At 61.8% G+C, this 13,144-nt stretch overlaps 1 protein-coding gene across 1 annotated transcript in view; it reads left to right on the forward strand.

The window, feature by feature from the left end:
- Nucleotides 1-7,832: 7,832 nt before the first annotated feature.
- The window catches only part of ITGA2B (integrin subunit alpha 2b), a 36,967-nt gene continuing 31,655 nt past the window's right edge, over nt 7,833-13,144 (forward strand). The window contains exons 1-2 of the mRNA XM_065422568.1: nt 7,833-8,029; nt 12,685-12,815. Coding sequence (XP_065278640.1) covers nt 7,833-8,029; nt 12,685-12,815 — 328 coding nt within the window. The remainder of the gene's footprint in view (nt 8,030-12,684; nt 12,816-13,144) is intronic.

Genomic DNA, 13,144 nt, shown 5'->3' on the forward strand with positions numbered 1-13,144 from the left:
AAGCCGACTCCATGGGCAGGGGCTTACATCTCCCTGGTGCAACTCAAGCTGCCCTGGCAAGCTGCTGAAGCAGAATGACCTAGTTCTCACCTGCTTTTATTAACAGCGAGTTCTGCCAGTGCCCTGCTATGAGTGGCAAAGCCTGGGGGGAATTTGCAGCCAAAGGTTCTCCCCCCTCCCTCCCCCCCCACCACCACCACCCCGGGAAATAAAACCAAGACCCTTGTTTGTTTTCTATGATGTGCTTGTAGGTTGCATGACGGAGGCTGGCACTGGCCTTCCCCACTGCCTTAGTCTGTGCCTGGACTGTGATGCTCAAATTCCCTTTTCAATGCCCAGCTTGTGTCCTGTTGTTTTCTCTGTGTCATGTGCTAATGCAAAACACATGCTAGTGTCTGGCTGAGCATAGAGCAAGGCCAGCTGTGTGGGCCAGGCCCCTCTTTAGGCAGCGGGGAAGAGAGGGAAAAAATGGAGTCCTTGTGGCACCTTAGAGACTAACAAATTTATTTGGGCATAAGCTTTCGTGGGCTAGAAATTGTCAGTACTGACTCCAGCCCTGGGGGCAGCTGCCTGGTGCTCATGGGCTCCCTCTGTGCCACCCCATCAAGCCCAAGTGACAGCCTCATTCTCAAGGCTTTTCCGGTCCTTGCCCTGCCATCGGCTCCTGCCTGGCCATTGGCCCCTGCTCCTGCCCCGCTAGTGGCAAATGCCCATTTGTCACATTTCCCAACAAGTACCATCCTGCCCCCTCTGTGTGCGGGAGTTCCCCATCAAACCCAGTGTCCTCCTGTGACGGAGTGGGACTGTTCTTAATGTTTCCTCTGAATACTGTGTGGGTGCCTCAGTTTCCCCTATGCATTTCTTAAGTCTCCAGTGTGCATAAATGGCCGACACTCTGTCTCCTGGCAACAAAGGCTGGGGCCCTTCCCCCTGCAAGGGAATAGCTAAAGGTGAACAAAGAGATCAGGTGACCTCCTGGCCTGGGAAAGAGACAAGGGGCTGGAGGGGGTTTTCAGTTGGGAGCTGGCTGGGGACGGGAAGTGAGTGCAGACGGGGTTGTCTGGCTCGCTGGGCCCTAGAATGGACCCAGCTGAGGGGTCCTGTTCTCTGTACCTACAAGCTCTGTTTTAGACCCTGTTCCTGTCATCTAATAAACCTCTGTTTTACTGGCTGGCTGAGAGTCACGTCTGACTGCGAAGTGGGGGTGCAGGACTCTCTGGCTTCCCCAGGACCCTGCCTGGGCGGACTCGCTGTGGGAAGCGCACGGAGGGGCATATGCTGAATGCTCCAAGGTCAGACCCAGGAAGGTGAAGCCGTGTGAGCTTCTTGCCCTGAAGACGGTCTGCTCTGAGGGAGAGGAGGCTCCCCAAAGTCCTGACTGGCTTTGTGGGGAGCAGTTCCAGAGCATCGCCCAGGGACTCTGTGACATCTCCTACAGCCGCCTTAGCACCCCCTGAGGCCGGGACGCCTGAGGCTCGCCCAGGGACAGGCAGACGGTGTGCCGGGGCTGCTGGCTATCCTGCTGACCGGGGTGTCCTGGGGCGTTGTGCCCACCTGCTGTCTCCTCTGTCTCATGTACCCTGGCTTAGGCTGCGTATGTACTAGACTGGATCTACTGCCCGTTTTTCTACCCTTCCTTGCCCTTCCCTCCTTGGAAGGGAAGCCAGCATTTCCCAGCGCTGGCCCCCCACGCCACCCCTGGCGAACATGGGAGGGGTCCCTTAATGCAACAAATCCAAAAGTGGAAGCTAGGCTGGACCTGGGTGTTGTTCCCACCCTTGCACCCAGCACGGGCAGCTGCTGTGCTGGGGCCAGTGCAGGTGAGCTTGGGGGGTGGCAGCAGGACAGCTCTGCAGCTCATTGCATGGCATGAGTGGGGCACCCTCAGCAGCCACAGCTTGTTCCCGCGCTCATCACCCCTGGCCCAGCCTGTCGGTTGGTGGATTACAGCAGTTCCTAGGGCCCCCTGGTGCCCCAGACCTCGCCCTAGGGACGGAGAGGGGCAACGACTTGCCAAGTCACCCAGCTGGGAGTAGAGCCCAGGTCTCTTGACCCCCTAGCTCCATCCTGAGCCACCCTGAGCGCTGGGGCTAGACTGGTCCTAATCGTTGTCCATTTCGGGTCCGAGTGCTCGCTGCCAGCGGGGCCCTGCATTCGGCTGGCCCCGAGGAAGGAGTGCTGCAGCGTGGCCACCAGTTAGAGCAGGTGCCTAGCAATCAGCACTCCTAGGGTCTGTTCCTGGCTCTGCCATGGGCCCGCTGCATGATCTAGGGCAAGTCATGGCCCTGCTCTGTGCCTCAGTTTCCCTCAGGCACAAGCACCGTATTACTACACTAGTGCCTAGCAGGAGAAGTCCCCAGTGTGATGAGGGCCACACTGCACTGGATCTGCCCCCCCCCCCCCCCCCGCCCCAGCTTAAAATCTCTCTAGATAAGACAGAAGGTGAGAGGGGAAAGAGGGGCTCAGAGAGGTGAAGTGACTTGCCCAAGGTCAGCCAGCAGGTCAGTGGCAGACTTGGGAATAGAGTGCAGGTGTCCTGCCCACAGGGCCTGGCTGCTCGACGCATTGCAGCTGGCCAATGGCTAAGTGCACAGTATGGGGAGGGGGGAGAGACCTGTTTAAAAATAGAAGCAATTCCTGCAGCCGCTGCGCTGAGGTTTCCTCTTTGCCCGGGTAGAAGCCGGCTGGAGTGGTGCGATAGGCAAACTGTGCTGCTCTCTCTCTCACAGCCGGGGGGGGGGGGGGGGGTAGGAAGCCAGGCCAGGATTATATTTAACCCAGTCTGGCTCAGGGGACCGGGCCCTGGGTCTTACAGGTCCGAGAGCAATTGCCTCCCCCTGCCTTGGATGGAGGATTCTCCATGCAGCTTCCGTGGCAGTGGGAGCCTGCTCCATGGCTAACCTTCCCCGTCATCCCCACTCTGGGCTCACCCCGGGCGGCCTGAAATCCCCAACTCAGCCAGTAGCCCCATCCCTCCATCCATATGCTGGGCATGTCAGCCCCAGCTATGGAGAGTTTCAGCCACACCCTGAAATGCAGCCATCTCTGGGGTGCAGTGTGAGAGCAGCCCCACACCACAGACACCGCCCCCCCGGGGGGCAGAGCACAGGAGCTGAGACAGCCCTACCCCCAAACAAACCGCTGCCCAGAGACACAGCCAACCCTGTATGAGAGCACCCCCCGACACAGACCCCCACCCCACCCACCAGACACAACCCCCCCTGTATGAGAGCACGCCCCCGACACAGACCCCCACCCCGGACAGCCCCACCCCACCCACCAGACACAGCCACCCCTGTGTGAGAGCACCCCCCGACACCTAGCCCCACCCCAGACAGCCCCACACCAGACACAACCCCCCCGTATGAGAGCACCCCCCCCGACACAGACCCCCACCCCAGACAGCCCCACCCCACCCACCAGACACAGCCACCCCTGTGTGAGAGCACCCCCCGACACCTAGCCCCACCCCAGACAGCCCCACACCAGACACAGCCACCCCTGTGTGAGAGCACCCCCCGACACAGACCCCCACCCCACCCACCAGACACAACCCCCCCTGTATGAGAGCACGCCCCCGACACAGACCCCCACCCCGGACAGCCCCACCCCACCCACCAGACACAGCCACCCCTGTGTGAGAGCAACCCCCGACACCTAGCCCCACCCCAGACAGCCCCACACCAGACACAGCCACCCCTGTGTGAGAGCACCCCCCGACACAGACCCCCACCCCACCCACCAGACACAACCCCCCCTGTATGAGAGCACGCCCCCGACACAGACCCTCACCCCAGACAGCCCCACCCCACCCACCAGACACAACCCCCCCTGTATGAGAGCACCCCCCGACACAGACCCCCACCCCAGACAGCCCCACCCCACCCACCAGACACAACCCCCCCTGTATGAGAGCACCCCCCGACACAGACCCCCACCCCAGACAGCCCCACCCCACCCACCAGACACAACCCCCTCTGGGTGCAGCGTTTGGGCTAGGAGGGGCAGGAGAACCTGGCAGCCTGAGCTCAGCACAGCCCCAGCTGCACCATTCACCCCGCACGAGGTGCTGCAGGATCTTCCGTGCTGGCAGCAAAGCAGCTTCCTGGGGGTGTGGTGAGGGGACAGGGAGAGCCCCCGACTCCAGCTCTGGCTTTGCCTTGCAGCTGCCCGACGACGTGGCTCTGGGGCCCACTGGGACTCTAGCAGCAGGCACAACGGCTCCCCCCACCCCAGGGCCTTGTGACTTCTGCCATGCGAGCTCCCACTCGGAGCAGGAATCCCAGGGCACCGCTGCGCCCTGACCCTCCCCGGCGGTCTTGCCTGGTCCTGGAGCCGGGCCCCTGCTGCTCTGAGGAAGGGTCCCCAGGCCACCCCTTGCTGGCCTCCTGGTGCTACTTTCCGTGCCAGTGTAGCCCCGTGCCTGGCTGAGTTCTGGGGGCATGGCCAGGGCTAGGGCAGCTGGCCCAGCTTGGGTGAAGGGGGGCGATTCCCAGCTCAGCCAGGTGTGACCTGGAGCAAGTCACACCCTCTGCCTCAGCTCCCCATTTGCCCACTGGGGACACCCACCCTGTGAGCCTGCTGGGCGAGTCCCAGGGGGACAAGGAGACAGGCCTGCTGACCAGCCCCCTTGGCCAGCGCGGGCCCCTGGGGGTGCCTCAAGCTGGGAACCCCAAATCACTCCTGGCTTTTGGCCACTTTGGCCCTTTTCTCCACCTGCCTGTGCGGTGGCAACACCCTGGTGAGGGTGAGGCTGCGCCTGGGCTGAGGAAGGGCAGCAGGCAGCCCAGTGGGACAGTTCTGGCCAGGAAGGGGTGAGAAAGCCCCGGGGACGCCACCTCCATGTTGTGGGTCCATCTGGCCCCGTGCTCTGGCTCTGACACGGGCAGCACCAGCTGCTGCAGAGGAAGGGGCAGGAACACTGCAGTGTCAGCTGTGTGATGATCACCTCCAGCCTCAGCCTGGGCTCTGACGGGCAGAGATTGGCTTAACCCTGCAGCAGGTTTCACCTCCACAGTCCAGTGACTGTTAGCACTAATGAGGCCAGCTCTGAATCTGCCTGTTTCCTATAGAAATGGCCAGTCCCTTTCTGAATCGTGCTAGGTTCTTGGCCACAACCACATCCACAGGCTAATGACATGTTGTGTATTTCCCCGCTTGTAATTTCACTTGCATCATAGAATATCAGGGTTGGAAAGGACCTCAGGAGGTATCTAGTCCAACCCCCTGCTCAAAGCAGGACCAATCCCCAACTAAATCATCCCAGCCAGGGCTTTGTCAAGCCTGATCTTAAAAACCTCCAAGGAAGGAGATTCCACCACCTCCCTTGGTAACCCAGTCCAGTGCTTCACCACCCTCCCAGTGAAATAGTGTTTCCTAATATCCAACCTAGACCTCCCCCACTGCAACTTGAGACCATTACTCCTTGTTCTGTCATCTGGTACCACTGAGAACAGTCTAGATCCATCCTCTTTGGAACCCCCTTCAGGTAGTTGAAAGTAGCTATCAAAGCCCCCCTCATTCTTCTCTTCCGCAGACTAAACAATCCCAGTTCCCTCAGCCTCTCCTCATAAGTCATGTGTTCCAGCCCTCTAATCATTTTTGTTGCCCTCCGCTGGACTCTTTCCAATTTTTCCACATCCTCCCTGTAGTGTGGGGCCCAAGACCAGACACAGTACTCCAGATGAGGCCTCACCAATGTGGAATAGAGGGGAATGATCACGTCCCTCGATCTGCTGGCAATGCCCCGACTAATACAGCCCAAAATGCCGTTAGCCTTTTTGGCAACAAGGGCACACTGTTGACTCATATCCAGCTTCTCGTCCACTGTAATCCCTGGGTCCTTTTCTGCAGAACTGCTGCCTAGCCACTCGGTCCCTAGTCTGTAACAGTGAATGGGATTCTTCAGTCCTAAGTGCAGGACTCTGCACTTGTCCTTGTTGAACCTCATCAGGTTTCTTTTGGCTCAATCCTCTATTTTATCTAGGTCCCTCTGTATCCTATCCCTACCCTCCAGTGTATCTACCACTCCTCCCAGTTTAGTGTCATCTGCAAACTTGCTGAGAGTGCAGTCCACGCCATCCTCCTGATCATTAATGAAGATATTGAACAAAACCGGACCCAGAGCCGACCCCTGGGGCACTCTGCTTGAAACCAGCTGCCAACTAGACATGGAGCCATTGATCACTACCCGTTGAGCCTGACGATCTAGCCAGCTTTCTATCCACCTTACAGTCCATTCATCCAGCCCATACTTTAACTTGCCGGCAAGAATACTGTGGGAGACCATGTCAAAAGCTTTGCTAAAGTCAAGGAATAACACATCCACTGCTTTCCCCTCATCCACAGAGCCAGTTATCTCCTCATAGAAGGCAATTAGGTTAGTCAGGCATGACTTGCCCTTGGTGAATCCATGCTGACTGTTCCTGATCACTTTCCTCTCCTCTAAGTGCTCCAGAATTGATTCCTTGAGGACCTGCTCCATGATTTTTCCAGGGACTGAGGTGAGGCTGACTGGCCTGTAGTTCCCCGGATCCTCCTTCTTCCCTTTTTTAAAGATGGGCACTACATTAGCCTTTTTCCAGTCAACCGGGACCTCCCCCGATCGCCATGAGTTTTCAAAAATAATGGCTAATGGCTCTGCAATCTCATCCGCCAACTCCTTTAGCATCCTCAGATGCAGCGCATCCGGTCCCATGGACTTGTGCACGTCCAGTTTTTCTAAACAGTCCTGAACCACTTCTTTCTCCACAGAGGGCTGGTCACCTTCTCCCCATGCTGTGCTGCCCAGTGCAGCAGTCTGGGAGCTGACCTTGTTCGTGAAGAGAGGCAAAAAAAGCATTGAGTACATTAGCTTTTTCCACATCCTCGGTCACTAGGTTGCCTCCCTCATTCAGTAAGGGGCCCACACTTTCCTTGACTTTCTTCTCGTTGCTAACATACCTGAAGAAACCCTTCTTGTTACTCTTAACATCTCTTGCTAGCTGCAACTCCAAGTGTGATTTAGCCTTCCTGATTTCACTCCTGCATGCCTGAGCAATATTTTTATACTCCTCCCTGGTCATTTGTCCAATCTTCCACTTCTTGTAAGCTTCTTTTTTGTGTTTAAGATCAGCAAGGATTTCACTGTTAAGCCAAGCTGGTCGCCTGCCATATTTACTATTCTTTCTACACGTCGGGATGGTTTGTTCCTGCAACCTCAATAAGGCTTCTTTAAAATACAGCCAGCTCTCCTGGACTCCTTTCCCCCTCATGTTATTCTCCCAGGGGATCCTGCCCATCAGTTCCCTGAGGGAGTCAAAGTCTGCTTTTCTGAAGTCCAGGGTCCGTATTCTGCTGCTCTTCTTTCTTCCTTGTGTCAGGATCCTGAACTCGACCATCTCATGGTCACTGCCTCCCAGGTTCCCATCCACTTTTGCTTCCCCTACTAATTCTTCCCGGTTTGTGAGCAGCAGGTCTAGAAGAGCTCTGCCCCTAGTTGGTTCCTCCAGCACTTGCACCAGGACATTTCTTGCTGTCCCCTGGACTCATATCATGTCCCCTCATTGGTCTCCTCTCTAAGCCATTGGGCCTTTCCACCCAATCCCACCCCCTGGGCCTTGGCAGGGCTGGAGCTGTGCAGCTCCCCTCTCAGGTGGGAGCTTTCCCCAGCCCCTCTGGGCAGCGCCGGCTGAGCCCAAGACCCACTGGAAGTGGCTGCATCCCCTCTGATAAGGACCTGCTGGCGGCCGGGGCTGACGGGACGAAACCGCGTCAGCCAGGCTGGGCTGTTCGCAGTGGCCTGCCTGGAGCATTCGATCCCTGCGAGGCAGAGGAGGAGGGACGCCAGGACGATGGCTGGAGCCCAGGGACTGTGGCTGCCGCTGCCTCCCCTCTGGCTCTGGTGCTGGGTCCAGGTGCTGCTGGCTCCCCCAGGGCCATGGCCGGTGCGGGCCTTCAACTTGCACTCGGACCGTCCCACCATCTACGCCGGGCCCAACCACAGCTACTTCGGCTTCGCCATGGACTTCTTCCAGGGCAGTAAGGGCAGGTAGGTGATGGGGGTTTGGGGTCGGCAGTGAGCATGGGGGTGAGGTTGGGGTGGAGGGTAAGGGTGGGGGTCAGGGTTGGGGTGGGGAGTGAGCATGGGAGTGGGGTGGGGGTGGGAAGTGGGGTGAGGGTGAGGTTGGGGTGGAAGGTGGGGGTCGGGGTTGGGGTGGGGAGTGAGCATGGGGTCAGGGTTGGGGTTGGGGTGGGGAGTGAGCATGGGGGTGGGGTTGGGTTGGAGGGTGGGGGTCAGGGTTGGGGTGGGGAGTGAGCATGGGGGTGGTGTGGGGGTGGGGAGTGGGGTGAGGGTGAGGTTGGGGTGGAAGGTGGGGGTCGGGGCTGGGGTGGGGAGTGAGCATGGGGGTGGGGGTCAGGGTTAGGGTGAGGAGTGGGGTGTGGGTAAGGTTGGGGTGGAAAGTGGGGGTCGGGGTTGGGGTGGGGAGTGAGCATGGGGGTGGGGTTGGGTTGGAGGGTGGCGGTCAGGGTTGGGGTGGGGAGTGAGCATGGGGGTTGTGTGGGGGTGGGGAGTGGGGTGAGGGTGAGGTTGGGGTGGAAGGTGGGGGTCGGGGCTGGGGTGGGGAGTGAGCATGGGGGTGGGGGTCAGGGTTAGGGTGGGGAGTGGGGTGAGGGTAAGGTTGGGGTGGAAAGTGGGGGTCGGGGTTGGGGTGGGGAGTGAGCATGGGGGTGGGGAGTGGGGTGAGGGTGAGGTTGGGGTGGAAAGTGGGGGTCAGGGTTGGGGTGGGGAGTGAGCATGGGGGTGGGGGTGGGGGTCAGGGTTAGGGTGGGGAGTGGGGTGAGGGTAAGGTTGGGGTGGAAAGTGGGGGTCAGGGTTGGGGTGGGGAGTGAGCATGGGGGTGGGGGTGGGGGTCAGGGTTAGGGTGGGGAGTGGGGTGAGGGTAAGGTTGGGGTGGAAAGTGGGGGTTGGGGTTCGGGTGGGGAGTGAGCATGGGGGTGGGGTTGGGGTGGAGGGTGAGGGTGAGGGTCGGGTCGGGGTGGAAGGTGGGGGTGGGGGTCAGGGTTGGGGTGGGGAGTGAGCATGGGGGTGGGGTTGGGGTGGAGGGTGAGGGTGAGGGTCGGGTCGGGATGGAAGGTGGGGGTGGGGGTCAGGGTTGGGGTGGGGAGTGAGCATGGGGGTGGGGTTGGGGTGGACGGTGAGGGTGAGGGTCGGGTCGGGGTGGAAGGTGGGGGTGGGGGTCAGGGTTGGGGTGGGGAGTGAGCATGGGGGTGGGGTTGGGGTGGAGGGTGAGGGTGAGGGTCGGGTCGGGGTGGAAGGTGGGGGTGGGGGACAGGGTTGGGGTGGGGAGTGAGCATGGGGGTGGGGTTGGGGTGGAGGGTGAGGGTGAGGGTGAGGGTCGGGTCGGGGTGGAAGGAGGGGGTGGGGGTCAGGGTTGGGGTGGGGAGTTAGCATGGGGGTGGGGTTGGGGTGGAGGATGAGGGTGAGGGTCGGGTCGGGGTGGAAGGTGGGGGTGGGGGTCAGGGTTGGGGTGGGGAGTGAGCATGGGGGTGGGGGTCAGGGTTAGGGTGGGGAGTGGGGTGAGGGTAAGGTTGGGGTGGAAAGTGGGGGTCGGGGTTGGGGTGGGGAGTGAGCATGGGGGTGGGGGTGGGGGTCAGGGTTAGGGTGGGGAGTGGGGTGAGGGTAAGGTTGGGGTGGAAAGTGGGGGTTGGGGTTGGGGTGGGGAGTGAGCATGGGGGTGGGGGTGGGGTGGAGGGTGAGGATGAGGGTCGGGTCGGGGTGGAAGGTGGGGGTGGGGGTCAGGGTTGGGGTGGGGAGTGGGGTGAGGGTAAGGTTGGGGTGGAAAGTGGGGGTCGGGGTTGGGGTGGGGAGTGAGCATGGGGGTGGGGTTGGGGTGGAGGGTGAGGGTGAGGGTCGGGTCGGGGTGGAAGGTGGGGGTGGGGGTCAGGGTTGGGGTGGGGAGTGAGCATGGGGGTGGGGGTCAGGGTTAGGGTGGGGAGTGGGGTGAGGGTAAGGTTGGGGTGGAAAGTGGGGGTCGGGGTTGGGGTGGGGAGTGAGCATGGGGGTGGGGAGTGGGGTGAGGGTGAGGTTGGGGTGGAAGGTGGGGGTCGGGGTTGGGGTGGGGAGTGAGCATGGGGTCAGGGTTGGGGTTGGGGTGGGCAGTGAGCATGGGGGTGGGGGTGGGGGTCAGGGTTAGGGTGGGGAGTGGGGTGAGGGTAAGGTTGGGGTGGAAAGTGGGGGTTGGGGTTGGGGTGGGGAGTGAGCATGGGGGTGGGGGTGGGGTGGAGGGTGAGGATGAGGGTCGGGTCGGGGTGGAAGGTGGGGGTGGGGGTCAGGGTTGGGGTGGGGAGTGGGGTGAGGGTAAGGTTGGGGTGGAAAGTGGGGGTTGGGGTTGGGGTGGGGAGTGAGCATGGGGGTGGGGGTGGGGTGGAGGGTGAGGATGAGGGTCGGGTCGGGGTGGAAGGTGGGGGTGGGGGTCAGGGTTGGGGTGGGGAGTGGGGTGAGGGTAAGGTTGGGGTGGAAAGTGGGGGTTGGGGTTGGGGTGGGGAGTGAGCATGGGGGTGGGGGTGGGGTGGAGGGTGAGGATGAGGGTCGGGTCGGGGTGGAAGGTGGGGGTGGGGGTCAGGGTTGGGGTGGGGAGTGGGGTGAGGGTAAGGTTGGGGTGGAAAGTGGGGGTCGGGGTTGGGGTGGGGAGTGAGCATGGGGGTGGGGGTGGGGTGGAGGGTGAGGGTGAGGGTCGGGTCGGGGTGGAAGGTGGGGGTGGGGGTCAGGGTTGGGGTGGGGAGTGAGCATGGGGGTGGGGTTGGGGTGGAGGGTGAGGGTGAGGGTCGGGTCGGGGTGGAAGGTGGGGGTGGGGGTCAGGGTTGGGGTGGGGAGTGAGCATGGGGGTGGGGTTGGGGTGGAGGGTGAGGGTGAGGGTCGGGTCGGGGTGGAAGGTGGGGGTGGGGGTCAGGGTTGGGGTGGGGAGTGGGGTGAGGGTAAGGTTGGGGTGGAAAGTGGGGGTCGGGGTTGGGGTGGGGAGTGAGCATGGGGGTGGGGGTGGGGTGGAGGGTGAGGGTGAGGGTCGGGTCGGGGTGGAAGGTGGGGGTGGGGGTCAGGGTTGGGGTGGGGAGTGAGCATGGGGGTGGGGTGGATTGTATTGGAGACAAGTTTTTAGTTCAGAACGGGGAGGAAGTGGCCAGGGCAGAGGCTGTCCTGGGTTCGAGTGGGACGCGGGTCAGTTTGAAGGCGGAAGGCAGCTGGGGTGCCGAGGTGCCTAGTTCCCTTCAGAGCCTGGCAGGAGGCAAACAGCACAATCAAGACAATGGATTTCAAGAGGGCACTTTAGCAAACTCAGGGAGTTGGCCGGTAAGATCCCTGGGAAGCAGGTCTAAGGGGAAAACTAGTTCAATCTCTCGCTCCCCTCCCCGGCACGCTGGACTGGCTCCAATGCTCTGCCCCCCAGGATCATGTCCACACTCCCCCCCTCCCCCTCCCCCTCCCCGTCCCCCTCGCTCCAGCCTTTCCCAGCAAGCTGGCAAACTGAAAGTGCACAGACCAGCCCCCCCAGACTGCCTCCCTTTCCCCCCATGGGTTTCACCTGCCTTTCAGGGCTGTGAAATTCTCCTACACAAAGACCTACACCAGTGTGGCCCAGCAGCGCTGCTGCCTCTGTGTGTGTTTGCGTGCACATGTACATACGTGTGCATGTGATGTGTGCACACATGGGGTGTGTGTGTGCGTACACGTGTTTAACACTAAGCCCCCTGCCACGTACACTGCTGACAAGGTCCCGGCAGGCGCAGGGCTGGCTGGGCTCAGAGCAGTGCAGGGACCCCAGGGGCGGTTAGCTCAGTGGCCCAGCAGCCTGGGAGGTGTCAGGTGTCCCTGGGGCTGTTCCCAGCCATGGGGCGCCGATGGGGAGATCGGGGGGTCACGTCATCCAAGGGGCCAAGGAGACTCCTGGGAGGTGACAGAAGCTGGCCCGGCTCTGGGGCTCCGCCCACGCCGTGAGGGGGTGACGGGGCAGGTGGGATAATCCAACAGGTGACACTACGAATGGCTTGGCCCCACCAGCCCTCTGGGGCTCTCAGCCAGCACCACGAGGCTGGGCTTGGGGCAAAGCCAGCGCTCCTGGCTCCATCCACCATAGGGGCTGCTAAGCTAGTGCCCCCGGTGGGGGAGGTGATGGCCCAGCCCCCTTTCTCGGGGGTGCAGTGGGGGAGGACAGGAGAGGACAGCACTGGGGCTGCAGTGGGGTGAAGCGTTGGGCTGACCCTCTGCCCGGGGGCGGGGGGGGGCAGATGGGCAGGGCCCCTGCAGCGTCTGTGCCAGGCACCTGTGGGCATTGCCCAGATGCTGCTGGAGACACAGACCCAGTGGCTTAGGCCCCTGACTTCTGGCTGGCTCAGTCCCTCTGAGGAGCTGGACCCGGGCCCCGTTGCCAATGCCCTTCATCCCCCGATTGTCTGAAGCTGCCCCCTTCCCGTCCCAACCACCAGGTGGCGCTGCATTGCTCTGTCAAACAGCAGCCAAGTCCCATCCCAGAGGGGGCTGCACTGCAGTGGGGGGCGACAGGACTCCGCGGGGCTCTGAGACCAAAGGTGCCGGGATCTAGGTTGGGGGAGGGCTGCAGGATGAGGAGCTGGGCCAGCTGGCACCCCAAAGACAGTGTGCTCCCACCCGTGCCGGGGCCCTGCCCTGACAGCCTCCCCCTGTGCCCATAGCATGAGTGTGGTGGTGGGCGCACCCCGGGCCAACACCTCGCAGCCTGGCGTGGTGGAGGCCGGAGCCGTGTACTTGTGCCCCTGGGCGCCCGGCGGGACCCCCTGCAGCATCATAGAGTTTGATCCCAAAGGTGAGTGAGCCAGAGCCGGCCGAGGGGGCAGCTTGGAGTAAACAGGGGGCGATAGCTACTGTGGGGCAGAGGGGGGCTGGGGGGAAGGTGGGGCTCGGGGGGGCGGGTAGGGACCCCGGGATGATGTGGGTGCGGGCTGGGTGAGGCGGGTTTTGGATCGGGGGGTAGGAACCTCGGGGTGAGGTGGGGGTGGGTTTTGGATCAGGGGGCTAGGGACCCTGGGGTGAGTGGGGACGGGTGGGGTGGGTTGTGGATTGGGGCGGTAGGTTGTGGATCAGAGGGGTAGGGACTCCAGGGTGAGGTGGGGGGGGTGGAGCGAGCTGTGGATC

This window comes from Emys orbicularis, chromosome 25, assembly GCF_028017835.1.
Source record: "Emys orbicularis isolate rEmyOrb1 chromosome 25, rEmyOrb1.hap1, whole genome shotgun sequence".
In the NCBI taxonomy this organism is placed as follows: Eukaryota; Metazoa; Chordata; order Testudines; family Emydidae; genus Emys; species Emys orbicularis.